Raw genomic sequence first — 27824 nt, 5'->3', positions numbered from 1 at the left:
TTTTCCTCCTTGTGTCTTCTCTGTTTCTTCTTCCTGTGTTTGCCTTCCTGTCGTTAGTTTCCCTGGTGTGTCTGATTGTCTGATTGTGTTCACCTGTTGCCCTTGTGTTTCTGCCTCCCTTACCCCAGCTGTGTCTTGTCTTGTGATTACCCCTCTCTGTATTTAGTCTTGTCTTCCCCTGTGTGCCTTGTCGGTTCATTGTTGGTTTTTCCTGTCTCCCTCCATGTCAGTCACGGTCAGTTTTGTTTGTATTCGCTACCTTGTGCTATCTATGTTTTTTCATGCCTTGTTTTTGTGCTCATCGGCTTTGGAATAAAGCTCGCCTTTTGTTTATAGACCTTTTTCCTTTTTGAAGTCTGCATTTGGGTCCTACCCTTTCCACATTACCTAACAATGTGGAAATTAATGTCAAATAATTCAATTTGTAAAAAGTTGGTTAATTGAATGTGATTTTCAGAATGTACTTTTTTGCATGTTGTCGTTATTTATAGGTTATTATGCTATGATTTTACTGGTCTGGCCCACTTGAGATCATATTTGGCTATGTGGCCCCTGGACTAAAAGGAGTTTGACACCCCTAACCTGTCAGGTTCACCTCGCCGTCTTCAACGCTAATGTGGCCAATCATGGGCCTTGTTGTTGTTGTTCTTCTTGTTATCTTTAAAGGTATAGCCAAAGATCAGGCATGGGGGACAGAAACAGGATGACATGCAGCAAAGGACCACGAGTCAGAGTGGAACCCCGGCCCGCTGCACGGAGGACTGAGCCTTGGTTAGAACCGTTTTATATCCTTCTTTCTACCTGCACATTAAGCATAAACTTTGGCTTGATATTGCAAATGAACAGTTACAGTAAGTACAGTAGGAATTAAACAAAAATAAAAAATCTTAAGTGTATGCCCATCTGTAAGGAATAATCTACCCACTTCTAAAGTTATAGGACAGCATATTTTTCACCTAATAAAACGCACACCATTGTAGATTTTCCCAAATTAGACATAAAAGTCTCTGTTGACCCCCCCCTATAGACCGTGTGTAGACTGGGCTGGCTAGAGAGGATCCATGAAATGACATCAAATGGAATGCTTGTGCACTTTTATTTGTTTTATTATTATTATTAGGATTTCAACAAATATCACCCCACTCGTCTTAACCCTCCTGTTATATTCGTTTTTTGTAACAGCAATAATATTCGTGGGTCAATTTGACCCAGTGCATGTTTAATTATCCAAAAATGGTCAGAAGCCCCAAAATCCAGATTTTTTTTTGTACATAGTTTGTACCTTTTATTACTATCAATGAAATCAATATTTAGTGCAATTGTGTTATTCACCTCTCACAGATCATGGTTCCATTAGAATAAGTCACTCGTTTTTCACAAAACATACATTCAAACACATTTTTCTATTTTCTTTTTTACATTGGAAAAACCTTGATATAAAATACATTAGTTTTGCATAACATAACATTTTTTAAATTACTTTTAAAATGTTCCAACTTGTTTTCCAATTGGTTGATGTTGATAAATAGAGACGAGACACCTCTTCTGTTCAGGGTCAAATTGACCCGATCACTTAGAATCAAGCTGTGTGTGTGTGTGTGTGTTGTGGTGTGTGTGTGTGGTGTGTGTGTGGTGTGTTGTGTGTGTGTGTGTGTGTGTGTGTGTGTGTGTGTGTGTGTGGTGTGTGTGTGTGTGTGTGTGTGGTGTGTGTGTGTGTGTGTGTGTGTGTGTGTGTGTGTGTGTGTTGTTGGTGTGTGTGTGTGTGTGTGTGTGTGTGTGTGTGTGTGTGTGTGTGTGTGTGTGGTGTGTGTGGTGATGTGTGTGTGTGTTGTGTGTGTGTGTGTGAGGTGTGTGTGTGTGTGTGTGTGTGTGTGTGTGTGTGTGTGTGTGTGTGTGTGTGTGTGGTGTGTGTGTGTGTGTGTGTGGTGTGTGTGTGTGTGATGTGTGGTGTGTGTGTGTGTGTGTGTGGTGTGTGTGGTGTGTGGTGTGTGTGTGTGTGGTGTGTGTGTGGTGTGTGTGTGTGGTGTGTGTGTGTGTGTGTGTGGTGTGTGTGTGTGTGTGTGTGGTGTGTGAGTGTGTGTGTGTGTGTGTGTGTGTGTGTGTGGTGTGTGTGGTGTGTGTGCTGTGTGTGTGGTGTGTGTGTGTGTGTGTGTGTTGTGTGTGTGTGTGTGTGTGTGTGTGTGTGTGTGGTGTGTGTGTGTGTGTGTGTGTGTGTGTGTGTGGTGTGGTGTGTGTGTGTGTGTGTGTGTGTGTGTGTGTGTGCTGTGTGTGGTGTGTGTGTGTGTGTGTGTGGTGTGTGTGTGGTGTGTGTGTGTGTGTGTGTGTGTGTGTGTGTGTGTGTGTGTGTGTGTGTGTGTGTGTGTGCTGTGGTGTGTGTGTGTGTGTGTGGTGTGTGTGTGTGTGTGTGTGTGTGTGTGTGTGTGTGTGTGTGTGTGTGTGTGCTGTGTGTGTGTGTGTGTGTGTGTGTGTGTGTCATTTTTTTAAATTACTTAGAATCAAGCCAAATGGTGTGTGTGATTTTCAAACGGGTCAATTTGACCCTGAATGTAACAGGAGGGTTAATCACTAAGAATCATGTTTGCTGACTTGAAGTGGTGTTGGCAGGTTACCTGCATTGTCCTCCAATGTTAAAAGGGAAGTTTACCTCTGAACAGGCAGACCTTTGATCCCATAAAAAGGCACTTATGTAACAAAGGGTAACATGTTGCTGCAGTGTTCGTTTTAGGTCCAGTCTCAACAAGCTGCCGAGGGTCTCCCTTCTCCTCCACACAGAGGTACGGTCTGCTACTCTATACTTTCACTAGACTCAGGTATAATTAGTGAGAAACACTTTTTAGTTGTTTAATGTGTTTTGTAATTTAGTTATATCAATGTAGGCTTTAGATGTGTGCATTGCCGCAAAAGCTTGATTTTGTCAAATATCTTTACGGGTTTACTTTATATTTGATGATCTTGCCTGTTTTTGGGTTGTAGAAAGTCCTCTTTGCCAATATGTTGTGCGACAGGTATGAAAACAATGAAGGATTAGTACATGAAGAGCCATTGGTTAAAACACTGGGAACTAAATATTACAATGTAAATATATTTAGCCCAGTTGTAAATTGTGATTTACAAATAAATGGAGTTTCCTGGACTGTAAACAAATACAAAAAAGGCACTTGGGGGAAATATAGCCCTAACAGTATTCACCCATCATGCAACACTGTAGCTAGTTTAGTACTAAATCCTTATTATAAATAGTATAATTGTTTTTCTTTTGGAGGCTAAATTAGCTTAATATTAACAAAACACTTGGTGTGAATGATATGTTTTCACCTGTGTTAAAAAAAAGTGATTGTTTGGTGGCAAAAAAAAAAAACAGTAATGTGCTTTAACTATTTTGTATTATTTCATCATTGACCTAATTATCTAATAGTATAAAGTAGTATCATCTGTATATATGTGGACGTCATGTGTTCCAAATATAGTGATGAAATATTTGATCAACATGGAGTTAAGTATTTCTGTAGTGGAGATTTAATATTTGAAAATGCACAGTAATGTGTTCTAAAGAAATGTCCCTAACAGATGTACTCTTCAATTTGAACTTGTGTTCACTGGACTTTATTCCCTGACTAAAAAGTATTAAGACACCTCTGCCTTCACTCGACCGTTGATAGTCTAGAGTCTAGACAGTCTTCTCAGGACTAAAAAAAGCTGTGACCCCTACACATCCCTACAGTATAAATAGTACTGTCTGTGGCTTTGTGTGTTTAAGATTTGGTGCGTTTAGGTGTGACATAAATCTAACACACACAGCTGTTACACCTGATCAGAAACCCTTTAGAAATGTTTCCTGTTTGTAAGGGATTCAGTATCATCAGCATGTTGTGGGTTTTACTGTGCAAGGGTCACACGGACTCATCTTCATGAAAATGCATTTCATTTTGCTGTGGGAACTTTGACACAGTGTTTATGGGGGGGGGGGCTCTGTAATTCATTGACACAATTGCATCAAAGACATGTGCTTTTTGTCTTCGTTATTAATTCACAAGAAATATACAGAAGCATTCTTAACTATCTTTAAAAAAATACTTGATAAATTATAAATAGAAAATGCAAATACAAAAAGGGAATATAAGACATAAAATAGTGCACATTTTAAATAAAGGAGTAAAATATAAAATGAATACAATATAAATTGTAAAAAGGTAAAGGCTGCTTTATTTGTGAAGCATGTATTATACACAGAGGTAGACTGGGGCTATACAGTTAGTAAAAAAACAACTCAAAGTGCAAATAACATAAGATCATACTTCATAAGTTACACAGTAGGGACAATGGTTGCGCAACAGCAGCAAAGGGACAGTACATCAGTAGGAAGAAAATCTAAATATTATGAATCAGTAAACGTAGGCGCAGGGAGGAGGGAACACAGTTCAAAAGAGCAACATAAAAGAGATGCATCTATAAAGAACTCAATATTAAAGAAATTGCTTCAAGAGATAAACAAAATAGTTTAAATTGATAATGTCACTAAACAAAGACTTTCAAATAAATGTTGACATTATTTTAAGGCGATTTAAATCTTAGGATTAAATCGGCCGAGGTTATTGACCTGCTCTTTTGTTTTGAAGTGCCTTGTAAAGGTAAAGTGATGAACTGCAGAGTTCGAAATGCTCATGGCCTGCAGCCAAATGATTGGTCGCTGTACTATTGAGCAGTGGTGGAAGAAGTATACTGGACTCAGATTCTTTAGTTTTTTTTTAAGTAACATTGCTAAATAGTAAAATACTGAAGTAAGAGTCCTGCTTTAAAAAGTTTAATGTTTAGATAAATGATGTGGAGTAAGTAAAAAGTAAAATATTGGCATCCAAAATGTAGTCGATTAGAAGTGTGCTACAAAGTAACATAAACTGAAAATACTCATGTAAAGTACGAATAACTCAACATTTTATTTAGGTATTGAACTTTGGTAAATGTGGTATTTGTGGTATGTGCTTTTGGCAGTTCACTAAAAGTCTCATAAATAGATACTGCTACAATAAAATGTTGTTCAGCAACTCCAAAAATCAGCCTATAGTATACGTTACGGTTTCATAGTCAACAAATACCTTCATTACATGGATCACTATCAGAACGTAGCGCTATCAAAGCGCTACCTCTGTTTAAAAAGTGGCAGCATTTGTGTGCAGCTAATGTTATCTGCCAACTCAACGTATACTTCTTCACCTCTGTGTGCTACAGCTAGCAGGACGTATTAGCAGGGTGTTTGTATATTTGCACAGCATAACCATCGTCATAGGTCAAGGCAACAGTAGTTAGTAAATCCATAGATACTTTCTGTGGTGAGATTTGTGCTGTCTCTAAATGCAGATACTTCCCTTAGCTTAACAGAGGAATATTAGCCCGCCATTGTTGAATCTTGTTCAACTGATCCTGCTCCCTGTAGCTCCTGTGCTGTGCGTTATTGTTGGTCATTAGGTGGATATCATTTCTGTTACCAGCATTAATGCTTTTAGAAATATTTTAGGCTAGCAATGTTTCTGGTGACTTTACATGCTTACTGCCCTCAAAACAGGGAAAAATGAAGAATGACTATACTCTGGAGAAGGACATTAGGCCTGCTGGAAAAGGCTCTTCTGTAAGTATAAAACAAACAGAGCCCTCCTGGCCTCTTCACATATTGCTTCCTTTGCCGGAGACCTTTTCCTCTACTATTGTTTCTCCTGCATCCTGTGTTTGTGTGGCAGATTTGTTTGATCCACCTTCTGAGACTTTTTAGCCGAAATATTGACAAAAGGTCCCCTCTTTCTGTCTGTCTCTCCCCACCATCGCTGTTTCTCTCTCTCTGTCTCTTCGTATCCATGACTCTGAAGACAGAAAATGGTTTCCAACAGAGCAATGAATCTTCAGCCTCCAGTCCAGAACATCCTGATGTGGACAACAGACAAAGAGCCCACCCCACCTTGTTTGGAAAATACAACCAAAGCATGCAGACCTTCAAGCCCTTCCGCTGGTCCTCTTCCCAGTCAGTGTTTTTGATTACATCATCCTGTTTTGATGCTCTTATATATCGTTTGATTCATTTTGCTAACCCTTTTATTCATGGCACCTACGTTTGACCAACTAGTAACCTCAGAGTTTAAAAAGTGAAGTGTCTTAAACCTGCTGTCTTTTAAATTAACCAATAGTGCAAAAAAAATGACGAAACGATTGTATCGAAGTCTATGAGAAAATGACCGAACTTCTCACTTGATTTATTACCTCAGTAAACATTTTCCTGGTGAGTTTATGGTCTTCATGACTAGTTTCAAATCCTCTTTAATACAGATGGATAGATAGAATCGGGAGGGATGAAACCCTCTATAATGGTCACACGTGCAGAGCACACACAGTGAAATGTGTTCTCTGCATTTAACCCATCCTAGTAGTAGGAGCAGTGGGCAGCTATTGCACTTAGTAAATTATGTTACCATTTAGAAGAAAACATACAGAAAAGCGGAGTATGTTTCAGGTTTTTGTGCTCCTTGTTTTCATCTTATAACGGCAACCCTTTCTCTGTGTTTTCAGTTCATAAAAAGTTAATTCTAACACGTTGGTCACCTTAAAATGTCTTTATTGTTTGGTTGTACTCAGCTCCACCCTTTTGTGACAATATGTCGGGTCAAAAATACAAAATGTCAGCAGTCAAAACTCTAGTCCAAAGCCACTTCTTTTATACAGTTGCCATTTATGCATGCTGTCTGATAAGTGGACAGATGAGTAACTCCTTCAAAATAAGGTATAAAAAAATTAGTGTTGCAAATTGGACTGCAAAGTATAGTTTATATAGGAAAGTATATCGCCGAAATTATTAGTTCGATTTGTTATTTTGAGACAATTTAAGTCAATACCTTTTTTGTTAATAAATTACATTTTTTGACTGAAAACCTTCGGCTGCTTATTGCTCTGGATTGCGTGTCGTCAACCCCGCTCTATAGTGGCATCAAAGGAAACCTTGGATGCCATTACAGAAGTGAATGACATCATTGTTTACTTTCACCAAACAAATTACAGTATGATTTAATAATCCAATAGAGGATATACGGTACAAATACAGTAGTGGGCTAGTTCAGTTGGCCATGCAGTTCTACATATTTTACCCATTTCCTCATGGATGGTGTTTCATTGTGCAGGTCCCACCCTATAGACAATGCAGGCTTCTTCTCCTTCACGACCTTCGTCTGGTTGACCCCCATGATGTGGGCCTTGTTCAGGAATAAGCTGGATATGAGCTCTCTCAAGCTGTCTCCTTTGGATGTAGCCCACAGCAGCGGAGAAAGGTCAGACACTCTTCTTGCTGATTGGGGGTTGGGGGGAGGGGAGACACTTCATGTAGATAGGGTAACGTGTGAATATATATATATATATATATCAGATATCACCATTGTTTTGGATTACAAATTAAATATGATGTTTATATATCCAAATAATTCATTATCTGAGGAAATTTTAAGGCACAAATGGACAAAGTTTGTAAAATAAACACTCATTTGTGTCCAGAATGTTTTGGAATCAGAAAAGACCAAACTCCAAATTTGATCAATGTTTTTGTCTGAAGTCTCTCTCCAAAATAACAGGGAACCTACACTACGTTGAGTGTTCCACAACTGTTTTAACTTGGTATAGAATCAACAAGGCTGATTGTTTGCTTTGTGCTCAGGCTCCAGAGACTCTGGGAGGAAGAAGTGGCCAAGGTGGGCCTGGAGAAGGCCTCTTTGATCCGAGTTGTCCTCCGCTTTCAAAGAACCAGGCTGATTCTGTCTGTCACTGTCGGCATCCTTGCCATGATAGCAGCGTTTATTGGCCCGGTAATTTTCTTTACATTTTAAATATGAGCAGTACCAGTGCCTCCTCTATTAGCCATTGTCGCCTTCTTTGGAGTTTTCCCTAACATTACTCTAATTGTTAATGTGTTGGAAAGAAGCTCCGATCTTCTTCTTAAATACAAATACCAGTGAACACTGTAAAAAATACTCCACTAGAAGTAAAGTCATTACAAACTTACCAAGTAAAAAGTATTATCTGTGGATTGAGTATAATTCGTCAAATGTTGGCTTATTGAGCCGTAAAGATTATATAAAATGTGAAAAGTTTGGAAAGTGGTCATGCTAGCAACACATAGACATCTTAAACATGAGAAGTATGGTGTGTCACACATGACAAACAATTTTAAGAAATCATTGGTTTAATCTTAAAAAGCTGAAAATAAAAAAGTAACTTCAGCTGCCAGAGTAAAGTCCAAATTCCTCTGACATTAAAGTTCTGAAAAACAAAAAGCTCAACAACAAAGTACCTCAAAATTGTGCTTAACACCTTAAACATGTATTTACATATACATATTTTGAAAAAAAACGGATTTTATTTTTGTTTTTTCAACATTACGCCATTACTACCTTTACTCCTCTGTAACCACACGCTTATTACACATTAATACACCCAGGCTACACTCGTATTACAATGTTATTTGGCCCATATTACACCAATATTCCACCCATACTACACCGCCATTTTACAGAATATCACACCCATGTTACTCATGGACACAGCCTGTGAAATGACTTTCCCTAGGATACGGAAACACATTAAGTACAGTTCTTGAGTAAATCTATTTTTTGTACCTTCCATAAAATATTCGATGAAGGTTGAGGTGCAGTGCTTAGAATTTAAAATGTCCAGCTAAAAGGCATTTTAAAGAGAAAGTTTGATTAAGAGGTACTTATCCACAGTCAGTGTATTACCTAGAATAGTTTCTTTTTCATGCTGTTATTCACTGTTACTTACCCCGTCTGTCCTCTCAGGCTGTCTTGATCTATGCGATCCTGAACTACACAGAGGCCCCAGAGAAACACCCAGTACTCTATGGGATTGGTCTTTGCTTCGCTCTGTTCACCTCAGAGTTCTTCAAAAGCTTCTTCATATCCACGCTGTGGGCCCTGAATTTGCGCACTGCAGTCAGACTGAAGGGGGCCTTCTCTACGTTAGCCTTTCAGAAAGTCATCTCTCTGCGGGGGCACAGCGGCATTTCAACAGGAGAGGTAATGGCTGAGTTACATGCATATATTTAATTCCTACGTTCCTATTGAATAGGATCGACACAATCATTGTTGATATCTTTGGGCCAGCGTGTGCCGTAGGTAACTGTAAAGAGTTTATTATTAATGTAGTAGTTCTCTGTATCTATATGGCAGTGTTTTAGATGAGTTGAGTGTGTACAAAGCACAACTCCAACACAGCCTTGTTGGTTGGGCTGGTCATTTAAAAAGAGACCAAACAGTTTTGACCAATTACTGTGTGTTCTTCTTTATTTATTGAGCTTTAAAACAAATGAATAACGACTCTATATAGGCTATATAATAAAACACGGAGGACGGAGATCTCTTTTTCTCCTCCTCAGCAGCTGATCAGAGCACGTCTCCCCTCTCCTGCAGGGGGGCGTGGTCAGCAGAATCAGACCCGTAGACAGCAAACAGCACATAGAGCGAAATGAGGCATGGCTAAAATGCATGATCTGTTTGGTATTTTGAAAACAGAAACTTATAAATATACCTTATATAGGTATGGCCCTACAATATATCATTTAAATATAGCATGATGGGTTTCCTTTAAGTAAATGATTTCATGGCATGTGGAGTTTTTCATAAAATCTTTCCACCAAAGCATCCTTCTGTACTTTTCCAATATTTGTTATCAAACATTTTATTCGATAGGATAGGATCTTCTACCTGTTTTCCGCCTAATTTAGTTTAAATCCTACTTTTTGTATCATCGTCATAACTATGTTTGACTCTCCTACTCTGACCATTATAAACTTGCCCTCGTAATGCAATCTTGGCAAATGTGGATAACAGCCTCTCCTCTCCCTCTCTCGTGCAGATGATAAGTGTTTTGACCAACGATGGCCACAAACTATTTGATGCAGTGTTGTTCGCGAGCTTTGTGCTTGCCTCCCCGGTGCTCTTCATCATTTGTGTTGTGTATGCCTGCTACATTCTGGGCTACAGCGCACTGACTGGAGTCGGCACCTACCTCATCTTCATCCCAATACAGGTGTGTGCTGCACAAGAACCTCAAACAAAAGACTAATTTTCATAAGAAGTGTTCATTTCGATTTCGATCAGTTAAGATTGTGACTTATGTGTGGCCAGAGGTCTGGCAAAAGGTTTTTCTATTAGCATATTATACAACGATATATATTTTTTTTGTTTACGGTCATCCTCACCAATACTGTGTTAATGGTACAGTAGGTGCTATTTCAAGGAATTGCCTAAGTCAACAATAGGCATAACAATGTTTCAGAGTCTTTGGTAGCTAAGTTACCTATTTTTAATAAGCTACAAGTTGTAATTTCTTTAGAGCTCTCTCTACTCATACTTATGAGGTATTCTTTTTGACTTGTGCAAACCTAAATTAACAACATTTCTTTTTTTGTTGGCTTATTTTTAATTGTCACTTAGAGTATATTAATATTGGCTTTTTTTCTGCTTCCAGGTTGGCTTAGCCAGGCTCATTACCAGATTCCGGTGGAAAAGCATACAGATAACAGACTGCCGTGTTCGCACCATGAATGAGATTCTCAACAGCATCAAACTTATCAAGATGTACGCCTGGGAGGATTCTTTTGAGAAGAAGATCGCAGGTATGCATGTTGAGTTTGTCCTACAGAAACAATTCTATTTAAAGGGGACCTATCATGCAAAATGCACTTTTGTACGTCTTTTATACATGAATATGTGTCCCCGGTGTTCCAGGGAACTCACCAAGTGTCAGAAAACACAACCCTCTCTATTTTCCTCCATACCCAAATCTCTAAAAAAGGGGCTGCAACGGATCTGATAAAAACTGATCCAGATTTGAACACTGTCCTGACGTCAGGACGGTGGCGCTACGGCTATTGGGCCAACTCCACCAATCAGGAGGAGACAGCCACGGCGTTGCCGTTCGAAAGCGCTGGAGACGCTGTAGTACATATGCCAGGCCTGTAGATGGTGCTATTCTCACAGAATCAACCCTTGCAAAAACAGAGCTAACATTTTACTGTTATGCATGATCTGTTTGGTATTTTGAAAAAAAAAGTATAAATATGCCTTATAGGTATGGTCCTACACTATATTATTCAAATATAGCATGATAGGTCCACTTTAAAGGGGCCCTATTATGCTCATTTTCAGGTTTCATCATTGTCCATGTTTCCATGCTGGACTGTTAAAAACGTTTAACGTTTGCTTTTTATTTCGCACCTCTTTTCACCATCTGACCATTTACATGCACAAAAACCTATAGAACACACTACAGGAACGGGAAGCCCCCCAATAGGGCCACCTTAAAGTGAAGCATTAGGTTTTTTCGTTTTTTTTTAATCAGTTTTGATGGAAATCACATAGCCATGCTGCCTAAGGCTCGAGATGAGGCTTCCGCTGCCAAATTCTCTCCAGCTTTTACGCCACTAAGACCATGTAGAATGATCTGCCTCTCAAAATGCTTTTAGGAATGAGCTCCAACGTGCCCTTTGCTCCGGCAGTCCATGATCTATGTTGGTGTGCATTCTGCAGCAATGTGCTTCCTGGCATTAAGCAACATATCGAACCATGTGTTTACCTTTCAAGTACCGTTCCTGTGAAGTTGCTGCACCTGCCAAAGACACAAATATATACATTCTTAATCCCCGCTTTTCCCAAAAATATTAAAACAAATATATATGTTATCAATGTAGCATAATATGCAGCTCAGATGAAAACAAACTGAAAATACATTTAGCAGACCAGCATCCATATCGGCATTAATAACATATTTTGTTTCAGAATGAATGGTCAAAGCATATTCATGAACGCAGTTCTATGAATCTGATATTCTAATATGGACAGTTCTCGTGCTCACACTTAAATGCTTGTGTGAGATATACAATAGCATTCTGAATATCTTGTGTGAATACAGTCTATGTACCGATTCATCAAATATGTGATGTTGGCTCTTTTATAGAATTCAGGAAAAATGAGAAGAAACAACTGCAGAAGGCCAGTTACGTCCAGAATACCAACGCCAGCATCACCACCATCATCCCCACCCTCGCCACCGTTCTCACCTTCATTGTTCACACATCACTGAAATTAGAGCTCAACACGCCCGATGTGAGTATGCAGCAGTTTGTTAAACTGTATGTAGCGAATAGAAGTACAGGATGTAAGTGAAGTACCAACCTCCTTCCTATGCACATTTTGGTGGTCTTTTTTTTACTCCTGTCATAATTTCTACAGCCAGTAGAGGCAAACCTGCTTTTGCAAAAGTGATGTTAGAGAGTTACATGGAGGGTCATAGTTTAACGCATAGGGCCACTGATCAAGCTGTTTTATACTGTGTGACCAGTTGAGACTGTTAACTGGTTGAAAACAAATATATATATATATATATATATATATATATATATATATATATATATATATATATATATATATATATATATATATATATAAATCACTTTACTTGCCTTATAAAAATGATTTTGGTATCAAATTATACATTTTTGACCATGAAGAAACCGTTAGGAATTACTCAGAAGCTTCATTTTTTACCATATCTATATAAGCCATATAAAGCCATTGCACATTTCACTTCCCAATAGTAAAAAACATATCATTCAATACCATCATCCAAAATTGTTCTAGTGGTATAAATTCTGTGGTAAAATACAATTTCCTCGGATGGAAATGACGGCTATCTTGGATAATGGTCGCCTTTTTTCAAAATAAAATTGGCTAACGTAATGTCCCCAGAGGGACGACCATGGAAATGTTGGTGCTTGTATCCACTTTTGAAAGATTTTTAAAGCTATCACAAGTATGGATTAGACACTTAACATAAATGTGCGTACAAACATTTATCTTTCAGTTTCTTTGTTTGTTTGTGCTCGCACTGAGCATTTTGGTCCATTTAAAGATAATACAGATGTCCATGTGACAGTGTTGCATAATGTGGGGTAGTGTTTGAGAATCATTCTTTGTTATTTCCAGGCCTTTACCACCATCGCTGTTTTCAACGCCCTGAGGTTCTGCCTGGGTCTGCTGCCTCTGTCCATGAAGGCCGTGGCTGAGGCTGCTGTTTCAATAAAACGACTCCAGGTAAACTCCTTTCTTTGTATCCTGCTTCTGGCATTCTTATAAGTCTTCACAGCATTCATTACTCCACTAATATTACTTAATGCATCGAGCACTAGAAACTGAAAGGTTGAAATATTTAAATCTTCTAATGAGAGATAATAAAATGTCTATATGGCTTCCCCACCAGAGCTTATAAACTGCAAAATAACATGTGCAGGGTTTTATTTTTATCTTGAAATATATACTGTATATTTTTTTATGTTCCATTTCTATTGTTGTAGTATAATTTGAGGAATTTCCTACTTAAACTTGAAAAGGCTTATACATGCGATGTGTGGCTGTTTCAGAAAATATTGCTGATCCAGAATCCAGAGCTCTACCTGAACCAGCAAAAAGGCAGTGACTCGGCCATAGTGATTACAAATGCTACACTTTCCTGGACCAGACCAGCCAGCCAGCCGGACCCCACTCCCAGCTCAGCCAATGGGGTGACCGGACACAAAGTAGAGGAAGTGTCCAAGAATGTGGCGAGTGAAACCTTGCCGACCCTGAGAAACATCTCCCTCACTCTGCCTAAGGTGTGCTTTACCACTGCTAAGGATTATTTGGGTCACCTAGATTTGCTTAAACGTAATACAATGTTCTCTGTCTTATCTCCTGAAGGGCAACCTGCTTGGTGTGTGTGGTAACGTGGGGAGTGGAAAGACGTCACTGATTTCCAGCATTTTGGAACAGGTTGGATCCTTCTCTTGTCGTCTTTTTGTCTTTTTGGCTTGTTTGCCCATTCTCGGGAATGCCCTGTGTACACTTTGAGGGAATCTCCTACAAATGTGGGACAAAGACCTACTTGGACTCAATGATGAACTGATTGGAATTGGGTGATAAATAGTCAAAGGTCCAGGCCGTGGATATAGCTGGGGAGGGCCTGGGTTCGACTCTGACTGGGGATTGATTTAGCCTAATTTGTCAAAGGTCGCCCGTAGGAAACAATACAACCTTCGCACGGTGCATTTAATGGCCTTGCATCACAATAAAAAAAATGCGCATACCACTCAGTTGGTTACATTTATATGAATTCTCTAAATAAATATAGTAGGCCATTATAATTCAATGGGGCCTTTTCCCCTGACATTTCATGCAGTAAAAGCACAGAGAACCTATTTCCTGACACTCTACAATATAGGGATAAAGCAACGAGAGAATTGTGCATGTCACTCATTTGGTTGAATTGATATGCATTTTTGAAATAAAATGAATAAATATTGTAGGCAATTATAAGTCGATGGGGCCTTTTCACATGACATTTCAGGACCTGCATGTGTATACGAGTTATTTTGTTGAATTCCCATGAATGTGATGAATATTCATGCGATGTAAAGCGTATGGCCACGGATTTTTCACATTAAGTCGGATACTGAATCGGTGACACTTTCCTGGGTCCCCAACTTGAAGCTCCTCTGATTGCATTAAACACAATTGTTGCTATCGTGAGGCGACATCCATATTTGAAGCATTGTCTACATGTCTACGGCTATAACTTTGTGCTCTGTGAAATTCAACTTTATTGGACAAGCCGTTGAACAAATACAAGGAATTGATATATATACACATGATACAGCTGACTAAAAAAACAATGCTTACAAAATCAGGTGAATCAATTAGATTTATTTATCAATATATCACTAATCAAACAATTGCCTGTTGGCTTCCCAATCTGTAACACAGTCCTTTACCCTTCAACCATAAAATCTCATTAAATTCCTTCAAGGTCTTCGCTATCACATGAGTCTTTACGTCGTTTTATTGCCAGTCAATTAAAGACAACGCTCCTTTTTCACATTGTGTTCCTCTTAAGTCAGATGTAACTGATGCCTTTTAACCTACAGCTTTTCATATGATTGTCTTCTCATTTCTGTATTTTAGATGCACCTTCTGCAGGGCTCCTTCACAGCTGATGGGACATTTGCCTACGTTTCCCAGCAGGCCTGGATATTCCATGGAACTGTCCAAGAGAACATCCTGATGGGGGAACCATTGGACCAGTCCAAGTACGTAACCAGTTGTTAATGATATGCTCCTGCAGACCATCGGACATGTAAACAACAGGAGGTATTTCTCACTAAGGGGTTACTATTTGTCATGTTTCTCTTTGGTGCAGGTTCACAATGGTTGTTATCTCACGTGACACATTTTTAACTGGAAGAAAGTTCCTCTTATCTCTGTGGGATTGCTTCTGACAAGGTAGTCAAACAAGAGCAGAGGTTATGGCTGTTATCTAACAGGAGTATAATTAGGAAACCACCCCATGCAGTGGGTCAAAGATGGCATGAAGCGAGACTGTTGACCTGTGCCCAGTATTTTGATGAGTCATATCCTTTATATATACAGTCTATGGTCATATCACTCGGCACGGATTTATTACTGCAGTTATAGGCCTATACATATTATGTAATCGGTTTTATGAATGAAGTTATCGCAGCAGGGAAAGCCGACTTGCATCAGACCATGACAGGGCTTTCCAAAACTATAATAAGAAATACAAAGAGTATTTTTTGTTGACTCTCTTTCACATGTATTGTCTGGGGTTGGTGTGTACGGTTACACTTACCTTAGTCAGATCTTTACCATTAACTGCCAGAGACTGTATGTCTGAGCAAGTTAAAGTATAATGTGCTCATTATAGTAATCAAACTTATTTAGATAGTACTTGACAAAGGTTCCTGAATTAAACATAAAAGTAAAAGCAATAGTGACCAATCATTTGTATGAATTTGGAAAATCTATATTTGAGATAATTTGTCAAAAATGATACATCACATTGAAGTTGTTTTTACTATTAAGGAGACATCAAATCATGTCTACAAAATGGCTCTGTTAAACACACTGTACTATATATTGCTGTTCCTTGACTTCAATGCGTTGTCTTGCTTCACAGATACGACAGAGTTTTGGATGTGTGTAGCCTCAGAGCTGACCTCAATATCCTCCCATATGGTGATCAAACAGAGGTAGGAACTCTCAACTTGCCAAAGTAATGTTTTTTTGTAATGATTTCTGTCAAGGAGCCCTGACAGCAAAGGCTCTGTCTCTATGTCTGTACCTGGACCTTGTAAGGACCAGCAGCGATGCCTTTGAGGATCTCAGGGTGCAGGAGAGGGGCATAGGGCGTTAACAGGTCAGATAAATAACTTAGGGCAAGGCCTCTGAAGGCCTAATGAGTCATCAATAAAAACATTTACTCAAGTTAAAGTTTGCAAGTTTAGAAGCGTTGCTCACTTTTATATGTCAAAAGTAACATGGATGAGGTTTAGTCAAAAGTCGTGAACATGAACAAAATAACACCTGACAAAAAATGATCTGCTGTTCAAATTGCAGTAAGTTTACAAAAAAAACTAAGTGTAGCAGAACATAAATGGTATTGGCTTACTGGTGGTCATTATTTACAAAGTGTTTTCTACCATTTTCGATTGTACATTTTTGTGTCGTTTTATTGTCAGATTGGAGAACGAGGGCTGAATCTATCGGGGGGGCAGAAGCAGAGGATCAGCGTGGCCCGAGCTGTGTACTCTAACAAAGACATCTACCTCCTTGATGACCCACTGTCTGCAGTCGACGCCCATGTGGGGAAACACATGTTTGAAGAATGCATTAAGAAGGAGCTTCAAGGAAAATCCATCATACTGATTACACACCAGCTCCAGGTGGGATATTGATATAATGCTTGATTCTTATCAGCATTGCCAAAGTGAAAAAAACATTCTGTTGATCCTTTTTATGAGTTAATAAAAGGTATAGATTGTTTTTATATATCTTGAAATGTGAATTTCAGTAGTACATATCTACCCCTTTATCTAAAAGGACTAGGCAATTTATTGTTTTGTTTCAAGTTTAATTTCTTCATGAATTCTCAACACACGTTACATTAAAGTACATATCTAGCCAAACTAAAGAAATCCCATTAATGTTATATTACTCTGCTGACACATAATATGTGTTTTAGGCTGCATGGAGAAGTTCAAATTAACCTGGAAGAAACTTTTATTATTATTTATCCTTATTTAGAGCCTAGTGGTAAATGCCAGACTCTTCTGGCTGACATTAGTATAACAACAACAGACAAAAACACATTTTCCACCAGTTTCCCAAATAATAAGGAACTTGCAACGATTATTGTGAAATGTAAAACTAATTTAAGGGTTCTAAACCATACTGTTCAACACTCCCAAAGTGAGTGTTGTCATAGTGCTGCCATTACTATTTCCTTTATCATGAATTCTTAGCAGTATTGTAAACCGCTTTAGATAAGAGTGTCTGCCAGTTACCATAAATGTTATTGTAGCCCAGGTGTTTGGTTGACCTCTGGCCACAGTGCTGGGATGCTTTCCTTGACACGGTTTGCTCGTGTCTGTCAGTATCTGGAGTTCTGTGACAACATTTTGGTTATGGAGGATGGCGAGGTGCTGGAGGCTGGGAACCACCAGGCTCTGATGAAAGGAAATGGACGCTACGCTCAGCTCATCACCAACTACCAGATGGGAGAGTCTGAGGTAAAAAGCTGCAGAAATATTACGTGTCTTTCCATCATGTTTTACCACTGTGAAACCTTTCCCCCAGTTATAGTTTAATTAGCTCCAAAACAATAAACTGCAACACTTGAGCTGTAAACCAAATAATGAGAGATCTCAGAAGTGTATAGGTTGCAGGAACATGTCTTTTACAAGGGACAAGTTAACATCTATTCAAGGTGGGAAGTGACTTGTTTTTCGACTCAGCACTAACACTTTGTTCTTGCTTATCATTTACAGTCTGAGAATGAGGAGGAGGAAGTGACAAACGAATATGATGCCACGCTGAAGGACGTTGAGCTAAGAGCCAGAGCAGACAGCGGCTTGGTGAACCCAGGTATGGACACCAGGAACACATTGAACATAGTGATCTAAAATACATTGTGCTAACTTGTGATGCCTTCATTTATCACTATAGAACTTACAATGGATGGAAATAAGGCTGGAGTTCATTACGGAGTTTAGTAAGACACAACGGATGTATGGTACATAGTAACTCAATGCCTAAAAATAGAACCACTCAGAACATAGTCATTGGGATATTGCAGGATAGGTTCAACATGTTGCTTTACTTTAGTGTTGTTTCGTTCTCTAATGGATTCTACAGTGGCCGGAAAGTGCAAATGTGCTACAACGGTCCAAAATACTTCCATTAGGAGAAACGTGCTGTAACTTCAGAAACGATGCAAATATAAAAACAGAAATGTGCGTAAACACATGCACACTCAAAACAAAATGGAAAGTAGGACACTAAAAAGGAGCGCTTGCCGATTATAAAGTTTGCCAACTGTCACTGTTGGCAGATTTGTTTCATAATTGTATGTGTTTTGTCAGTATATTTGAAATGACTAGGTTAGCTACGTTAGCTAGCTAGCAGATCAGCAATATTATCAAAAGGAGTCATTTGATCACATTGTTAAAAATAAGCCAATAAAACATACACTTTAGGTACGTTTCCAGTGACATGACAGTTGGCCAACTTAATATTGCCCAACGTCATCGAGTACTCCGGTCCCAGCTGTGTGCATGATTCTTTATTGTCTCTAGTGTGTTTTTTCAGACATACTAATGAGTTTTTTATTTGCAGCGTTTTGTTTATGCAGCACTTTTAGCAAACTATGCACATGTTTCATTAAGTTGCTGAATGTTTTCTAAACGCTGCACATGTGTTGTGAAGTTAGTGAAGATGTTTCTGAATTTGCAGCCGGTTTCTCCGAATGGAAATGTTTTGGGACCTGTCGGCCACCGCAGGATAATAATCCAGTACTCTTAAAATAATTACTTTACCCATCACTATTTTGCATTTGGCAAAATAATCTGTAGAGCAAAGTGTACAAAAAAAGTGTTGGCTAAAGAGCTAATATAGAGTATAACCGGGAGGAGGTCAAAGGTTGTGGGAGCAGTCAATCAAGGAAAAGAATGGACCTAGGCAGGAAAAGAAAAACCTATATGCTGTTAATATTGAATTATTTGTTTATGTATTTATTAAAGTCTTCTGTATAGAGAGGACAACAAATCCATCCTGTAATTGAATTATATCTCCCCCCCACGTGCTTCTTTTCAGCATTTGTGCCGGACGAAGAGGATGATGGAATGCCAGCTGTTTTAAAATGTAAGTCTACATCACTCATTAAATTATAAAATGTAACATATCGAGTCTCTGGTAGAGTGTCTTATGGTTCAATTTTGAAAGAGGGGTTCAGGAATGAGTCCATAAAACCTGGAAATGAGTTCGTATTTTACCACTTCCGGTTCCCTCTTCTCTTTGCTACATGGCTAAAATGCAGTCTTTGGTTCAAACAAGCTGAAGAGATTGTCACTACTCCCCTCGTGTTTGTCCGAAGTTGATCATGCTGCAATTCTATGAAATCAAATGTTTCTTCTCAAGCTGCTGTGGGTGATCAGCTGGTCGTTAAGGAGGTGGCCACGGAAGGTGTTGTCCCCTGGAGAGTCTACCATCAATACTGCAAGGCAGCTGGAGGTCTGATCACACACACACACACACACACACACATGCATTATCTTTTCTCATGGCACACAACTGGGACATTTGGACTGATGATGTTTGATGTGACTGTGTTTCTGTAGGCTACTTCATCTGCTTCCTCACCCTCCTGAACATTGTCCTGTTGGTCGGAAGCACAGCCTTCAGCAACTGGTGGCTCAGTTTCTGGCTGGGGCAGGGAGACGGGGTGAGACCAACACACAGACCCCTTTTCTGACCGTCTGAATATAAATTGTCATACTACCTAACCACAGTCACTGATGGGGACCTAAGCAAGACATTGACATTGTACAAACTGAGGGAGCTGTACTCTACAGGAGGGTTGAAACAGACAGACCAGGCTGACAAGAAAAAACAGGCTCTATTTTCATTGTGATAAGTGTGCTGTAGAGACAGAATTACGCCGGAAACAAACGTGAAGTGGCAAAGCCTAACCTTAAATTCTATATACCATAATTTTCCGGTTTGAGGCCAAACTGAAAATTGGTAATAGTTTAACATTTGAGAACAACCGCAGCAAGAGATCAACTGGACACAACAACAGGGACCTTCCTGGTCTTCATCAAAATATTTCACAAAAATACCACATACCAAGGAGGAGACCCATAATAACCACAAAGAAAAATATATACATAGACCCAAAAGGACTACAAAATCAACCTAAAACAGCCATGATCAATAGACTCACAGCCTGCCTAAAATACTTCCTTAGCTAACACTCCTGATGTTCAGTTACATTGTTAGAGAATGCATTGGCTCTCTCACCAAAGCTACACTACTCAATAGTTTAACCAAGCCGTTAAGAACAAACTAACTGTAGTGTGCAAGGCCAAAAACGCTTTGCAAGTTGTTTTAGTTTCAATGCAATGCGTATAGGCACACTAACCATCTTCTGAACGCAGCGTTAGTATCATATACATGTGTTGATCTCACATTGCAAGACAAACAGATATGGATTCTGCTCATAAATATGTCCCTTTGTCTTCTAACCAACAAACGGACCATTTACACATTCCTTTTTGCGCATTGGGCCCCCCCACGATAGGCGCACACACACTCTTCACATACACACATGTATGATCACTGCGAGGATTTTGAAAGTCTTACAAAAGAGAGAAACTACCCCACATCCTGAGGGGAAAGACATAATAACTAGTATTGTCAACTCAGTGTCACTTCCTGCCACAACAAAAAATACTTCAAACCAGAAGAATATTGACATATAGACAGTTTTTGTGTTTATTTATATTTTAAACTCTTTTAAAAAATGCTGTTGTGTTGTTAAATGAACCATCTGGCCCTGTTTTTTTCTAGCATCATGAATTGTCTCTGATTTTTCCCCAGTCCTCCAATAGGACATCTTCAAGCCAGGGTGACATCTCCAAAAACCCAGATTTGCAATACTATCAAATTATTTATGGCATTATGGTGGCCGTCATGATTTTACTTGCCATGATCAAATGCTTCTTCTGGACTTGGGTCACATTGACGGCTGCCTCCAAACTCCACAACAGCATGTTCAAGAAGGTACTGCTGAAAGAAATATCAAACTACTGCTACTTTAACCACAAACAATGTGTTTGAAAAGGATGACTTCGGTAACACCTGGTAGAAGCTCTGCCAATTATAAAGTGTTCTTTTGTTTCCTTCCTCAGATTTTCTCCAGTCCCATGAGCTTCTTTGACACAACGCCAGTGGGCCGCATTCTCAACCGCTTCTCCAAGGATCAAGAGGAGGTGGACTGTGTGCTTCCCTTAAACATGGACCCTTTCCTTCAGTTCAGTCTAATGGTCACCTTCACCATCATCACCATCTCAGCCGTCTTCCCCTTCATGCTGGTAGCTGTGCTTGTCATGGCAACCTTGTTCACCCTTATTCTCTTGTGAGTTGACACCAGTTGAAGGGGCCTTATTATGCTTTGTGGATGTGTCCCTTTCCTGCAGTGTGCTATACAGGTTTTTGTGCATGTAAATGGCCTGCAAAGGCTACAATCCCAAAGTTCCCTCCAGAGGGAGTTTCTCTCCCACACAGACAGAGGGTGAAAATATGGGCTGCAGCACAGGCAGTATGAGAAATAAAGAGCTTTTTGAACAGTAAAGCCTTCTAACAACAGTAGAAGCACAAAATCCATATATGAACTTGAAAAAGAGCATAATATGTCGTCTATAAGTCCAACATGATCTACGAAGACTGTTGGAGAATAGGATCGGAACATTTGCTGATCCCACATTTAGTGAATTTTGTGAATTTGTGTCATTTGCAAGATTTTTATATTTATTGAAAATGTTTCAAAGCAAAAAAAAATCTAGGCACCTATGGGGATAAGCGTGTTTTGATGAAAAATATAGGTCAGCGTTAAAATTCGCTCAACACATTGCATTTCCTGTGACTGATATACCGTCATCTTGTATTTCATCAGTCAAATGTGATGCTACAGCAGTAGGATGTTCTGTAGCAGGAACCTAATACAGCTTTTTTTCTTTCTTGAAATGACAACCAGTTAGTAATAGTGGAAATAGATCAATGGGTCATCAAACCATTGTGTTTACCCATTCGATGATAGAAGGTGACATTTATTTAGATGAAAGACTTCAAGATATGAAAATCTTTGAGAATGCTATTTAAGGTATGCTGAATATTCTCTGTGATTACTCTGCAGTATGTTCCAGAGGAGCGTCCGTCAGATGAAGAGGATGGAGAACATCAGTCGCTCTCCCTGCATCTCTCTCACCACCTCCACCCTGCAGGGCCTCAGCACCATCCATGCCTACAACATAAGAGAAAACCACATACAGCTGTAAGAGACCAGACTACTTTATGTATGCCAATAGAAAGTCTGTTAAATGTTCTCTGCATTCATGCAAAAGCAGCAGGTTTAGTTTGCATTGTAAGCACTGGTAAGGAAATGTGTTCACAAACACTCCCATGTCCTTTATCATGTTCCAGGTTCAAGACACTGAATGACATCAACTCCAACCACTACTTACTGTTCAACTGTGGAACACGTTGGCTCTCCTTCTGGCTGGACTTCATGGCTTGCACCATGACCTTGTTGGTGTCTCTGTTTGTGGTGCTCAGCAGTAATGAAGACATCCCTCCATCTTTGAAAGGCTTGGCCTTGTCCTACACTATACAGGTACATGAGAACAGCAACTTAATGACCATTTCAGTTATTTTTTTAAAGACATATATTTCAAACTTCCACATATGTGTTAAAAGACTGTTTGTGTGTTTTCCAGCTGACCGGCGTGCTTCAGTACGTAGTAAGACAGTCGACAGAGGTGGAGGCAAGATTCAACTCGGTGGAGCGCTTGCAGGAATACATCACGGTGAGGAAAATGTACTCTTATACACAGGTCGCCTGGCTAAGACCACCAAACCACCCATTTAAAAACTCAAGAGGAAGTCTTGCTAAAGCTATTTTTGCTAAGAAGTTACCCCTTATGCCATTCCAAAGTTTTTTCTTCATTGTTTACAGGGTTGCAAGTCTGAGGCACCGAGACACATAAAGGAGGCCCAGGTTGCACAGGACTGGCCAGAGAATGGAACCATCACCTTCCAGAACTATAAGATGAAGTACAGAGAGAATACACCCATCGTCCTGAACGGCCTCGATTTCACCGTTAGAGGCGGAGAGAAGCTGGGCATTGTGGGAAGGACAGGCTCTGGTAAGATACTGACAGCATTAGTTAACTAATGATTTTGTTTTATTCGTTTTATAGTTTGGTGTTAATTCAGAAAATATTGTGAAGTACTAAAAATGTACATATAAACACTTGCAACATCATAAATTAAAAAACCTTTCCTCTATATAGATCATAACGTATCTTATATAATGCAATGTTAGCCCAGGTCCAGTGAGTAGCATTTAGTGACATCTAGAGGCGAGGTTGCCTTCAGGTGACGCAAAAACATGAAAGGGCCTGTAGAGACAGAGTTTAGTTTGTCCGTCCTGGGCTTCTCTAGAAACATAAATGTGCAACTTGGCAGACTCAGTGGATAGGATCCTCCCTATGTCGATATAAAGCTCATTCTAAGCTAATGCAAACTGAACCATTCTTAGTTTCAGGTGTTTATACACATTATAATGAAAATATAGTTATATTCTTCTGCCTGGATTCATCTTACTCCTACACACTGGACTTTTCAAAGTGATTTGGTTGCCATGACTGTAGTTTGCTGAATTTAAAACCATATCTCTATAAAGTGTTAAGGTTACTATTCCTATGAACTGTGCTCTGTGTCTGTAGGGAAGTCGTCTTTAGGCGTGGCTCTGTTCCGGCTGGTGGAGCCAGCAGAAGGAACCATCCTGATAGACGGCGTGGACATTTCCTCCATCGGCCTGCATGATCTGCGCAGCAAGTTGTCCATCATCCCCCAGGACCCTGTGCTGTTTATTGGCACTGTCAGGTAAGCCCAGCTTAGTTTGAGGTTCATATTAACACCGGCCCACACTTCTCCCAGTGTAGGGGCTTATTTACCGGCTCACCATCTGTGATACCGCCTGTGTTTGCCTACAGGTACAACCTCGACCCTTTCAATAACTACAATGAAGAGGAGATCTGGGCAGCGCTGGAGAAGACCTACATGAAGGAGTCGGTATGTTCTCCATACGATATGAAGCCAAGTACATTTACAATTCTGTCAGTGTCAGTTTATGTCACTCTTAAAAAGTGATAAAAGCTGTAGTAGAAGTGCTATGAGTATTCTTTTGTTTCCCTAGATATCCAGACTGGAGGGGAAACTACAGGCAACAGTAATAGACAACGGAGAGAACTTCTCTGTAGGAGAAAGACAACTGATTTGTATGGCTAGAGCACTACTCCGCAACTCCAAGGTTTGTACATCCCTCTTCTGATTTATTTGTATTTACACATCTTTCAAAAAGCAGCTGTATTTCTCCTGCCGCATATCTGTGTGTTGCAAGACCAATCAAACTGGCAACTGCTTTCAAGTTCATTGACAAAAACAACATGAAACTGGAGCCATACAAGCTGACATCAGAGAAAAATATAAATTTCCCCATTTAAAAAAAGCTTGCTAAAGATGCTCTTGTAAGACCACCAGACCAAAAGCTATCGTTAGCTTAGCTGTTGGTTTTACCTTCGGGTATTTGAAATGATACCGTTATAAAGGTTAAGCACCACAAATGGAGAGGCACCCTATCTCAAAGACCTAACAACCTCTCTGCATTTTCCTGTCTTACATGCGCTACGTTGCAAAAGCTAGTGCATTTGTTTGCAACCTCTACTTCCTCTACCACTCATCTTATTGGTAGAGGAAAAGCCATGCTTAAAACATAGCCTATACTGCCAGTTTCTGATAAAACTGATCTTAATGTAAGACTATTTTCCCCCCCTCTTAACCAGTTGTAGGAAACATTCCCCTTTTGCAATTCTTCTTGCAAAACGGAGGCGTGTGGCGCAGTGGATAGAGCCTTGGTGTTGGGATCAGGGGGTCACAGGTTCAAACCCCACTGCAGTCAGCATGTCGTTGTGTCCCTGGGCAAGACACTTCACGCTAAATTGCTCCTGTGGGGATTGTCCACAGTATTGAGTATGTAAGTCGCTTTGGATAAAAGCATCGAACATGTAATGTAAAAAACTTTTTTAAATAGTTGCCTAAAATTAGCTTGACAATTTATCCCCAAACCCTTTCTTTTAATAGATAGAGATAGAATCAGAGGGATGAAACTCTCTTTAATGGTCACACATGCAGAGCACACAGCACACAGTGACATTTGGCCTCTGCATTTAACCCATCCTTAGCACTAGGAGCAGTGGGCAGCTATTGTCCAGCGCCCGGGGAGCAATGGGAGTGGGTGGGGGGGAAGGGGGTTGTCCGGTGCCTTGCTCAAGGACACCACGGCAGGGCAGGAGGTGAACTGGGACCTCTCCAAGTAGCAGTCCACACTCCATATTTTAGGTCTGGTCGGGGACTTGAACCGGCAACCCTACGGCTCACAGTCCAAGCCCCTACTGACTGAGCCGCTGCCGGACTTCTACCCTATGGCATCCTCACTCCACCTGTTTCTAGTCACTCATCACATATCTATATCAATCTCAGAAACCATTGGCTATCCTTTTAATGATGACTTAGCATCAGGGGGGCTACGGCCATTATTTCAATGGTTGAGGTATAGCAATTGTTTATCCATTCCAATACTTCATTGTTCACCGTCCGATCGTCATCTTGAAGGCCGGAATGGAGATTAACTTAAAAGACGACTTCTACAATGACATTGCTTCATGATGAGCCAATTAGCAGTGTTAATAAAAAGCAAAATTGTTCTCAGGGGATATAGTCATTGGGTTTCGAGACCATATAGACCAGGGCTATTCAATTAGTTTGCAATGGGGGCTGGTTGATGAAAATGATCCAAAGCAAGGGGCCGGGAAAAAGATGGCTTGAAATATGAGCAATCATATTTAAGAGCTTCAGATACAGTAAATACTACAACAGCATAGTGGAGTGCATATATTGTGTTTAATTCAATCAAACCACATAGCCCCAAGGCCTTTATAGATCTAAATGGCAAGTTCAGAACTCAGTAGGCCTACATGTTTCATTTGATTTCATTTAGGTGAAATTATCTAATCATTCACGCAGAGATGCAATCAATGACAGGAGTTGTCACTACAGTATAGTAGGTGGGTTCGAAACCCGAGCCCGTCGAAGTTTTCAGGCATTGTCTACCCCTCTATCTCTCAATGTAACACCCTCTCTGGAATAAAGGCACTATGGCACAAAAAAAAATCTTAAAAAAAAAAAATTGATTACTTTTTAACATTATACACAAAGGGCCAGTAAATATCACCCCGGGGCCGGATTTGGCCCGCGGGCCGCCAATTGAATAGCCCTGATATAGACCAAACAGTTATGACGCTTTTGCTCTCAGTAGGTCTACAACGATAACCTCAACACTTCCCATATCGAAATGTTGTCCTGTTGCCTTCATTAGCAGATATCAGTTTATAGAAATAAGGGCTATACTAACCGTCCATGCTGGTGCCCAACAGATCATTCTTTTAGATGAGGCCACAGCATCCATCGATGCAGAGACCGACGCCTTGATCCAGAACACCATCAAAGAAGCCTTCGAAGACTGCACCATGCTCACCATCGCCCATCGTATCAACACTGTCATGTACTCTGATCGAATTCTAGTCATGGACAACGGAGAGGTAACAGACGGACACAAAAACACAAAGGTAGGTTAATGTGAAAATAAACCTAGACTTACAGTAAGTGTTCTGTTCGACAGGTGGCGGAGTTAGACCATCCAGATGTGCTGAAGCAGCGACCAGACTCTCTGTTCTCCGCGCTCCTCGCTGCTGCTAACACTATGAACCACTGAGGCCCTGGGGCTCCACCATACGTTTATGGCTGTCAGTCCGCTCATATTAAAATGTGGACTGGTTTGCTTGGATCATGCACAACTGACCAGTATAGACTGCGCTCTACGGAAGCCCTGAGAAGAAAATTAAACTTTTTTTCAGTGGCTGTTTTTTTTTTCTCCTGTCTTTCTGCCAAAATTATGCATGACAGTAACGTCAGATAACTTACACACAATATATGTACCATTTGTTCAGAGTGCAGGTAGCAATTGAAACTCACCTGGCAAAAAACATGACTGTTCTTATTCCTGTGTAGCACATGTTCCTTTCAGCCTCTTGTGGCCAAAATATTAGTACTACAACAACAAACACCTGTCCTGATTTTCATCAAGCAATATTTTTCCACAAACTAAACAAAGTGAAGAAACGTTTTCATTTGTTTTTAAGCCAAACTTTGTAAATAGTAATGTATTTATCTCACCTATCTGCTGAAACACATACCTGTACAATGTTATTTCATAGGAATTTTTAAGAAGTACACATGAATGTATATTTATTCATTGATTTTGTATGACTTGCTGCCAAAGTTTTATATGTAAAGTGTTGATCTGGGTTACAATGTGCTACATGTGGAAAACCTTTTGAAATAGCATTTGCATTTCATCTTACACAAATAGAAAATAGAGTTTACTATTGTAATTAAAGATCAACAGACTGAAGTAAATGTTGCTGCATGCACTAGGTGGAAATAAATCCTGTAAATTTGTAAGGTATTTGCTTCAATAAATGATGTTTTTTTTAA

General features: G+C 39.8%; 1 protein-coding gene across 1 annotated transcript; it reads left to right on the top strand.

The window, feature by feature from the left end:
• Window positions 1-206: 206 nt before the first annotated feature.
• Window positions 207-27824, top strand: abcc12 (ATP-binding cassette, sub-family C (CFTR/MRP), member 12). The gene is made up of 33 exons (XM_034132739.1): window positions 207-235; window positions 667-771; window positions 2714-2774; window positions 5561-5623; window positions 5859-6010; window positions 7158-7304; window positions 7685-7832; window positions 8823-9059; window positions 9898-10071; window positions 10513-10660; window positions 12001-12149; window positions 13029-13136; window positions 13463-13693; window positions 13779-13850; window positions 15039-15163; window positions 16051-16123; window positions 16613-16816; window positions 17528-17662; window positions 17921-18017; window positions 19245-19292; window positions 19569-19661; window positions 19769-19872; window positions 21030-21212; window positions 21341-21567; window positions 22345-22482; window positions 22632-22821; window positions 22925-23014; window positions 23164-23353; window positions 23936-24095; window positions 24206-24284; window positions 24409-24522; window positions 26705-26869; window positions 26950-27824. Exons 2-33 carry the CDS (start codon window positions 686-688, stop codon window positions 27040-27042), a joined length of 4284 nt encoding a protein of 1427 aa, XP_033988630.1. The 5' UTR covers window positions 207-235; window positions 667-685; the 3' UTR covers window positions 27043-27824.

Source organism: Trematomus bernacchii, unplaced genomic scaffold, assembly GCF_902827165.1.
Source record: "Trematomus bernacchii unplaced genomic scaffold, fTreBer1.1, whole genome shotgun sequence".
NCBI classification, from domain to species: domain Eukaryota; kingdom Metazoa; phylum Chordata; class Actinopteri; order Perciformes; family Nototheniidae; genus Trematomus; species Trematomus bernacchii.
The sequence above is the reverse complement of the archived record's forward strand: the minus strand, read 5'-3'. Positions and strand labels throughout refer to the sequence as shown.

Bases quoted from the DNA above. Each gene is read 5' to 3' on its own strand.
- abcc12 (XM_034132739.1), top strand. From the start codon at position 686: ATGGGGGACAGAAACAGGATGACATGCAGCAAAGGACCACGAGTCAGA. The intron at 10,072-10,512 runs GTGTGTGCTGCA...TTCTGCTTCCAG, and splicing joins TCATCTTCATCCCAATACAG to GTTGGCTTAGCCAGGCTCAT. The intron at 13,137-13,462 runs GTAAACTCCTTT...TGGCTGTTTCAG, and splicing joins TTTCAATAAAACGACTCCAG to AAAATATTGCTGATCCAGAA.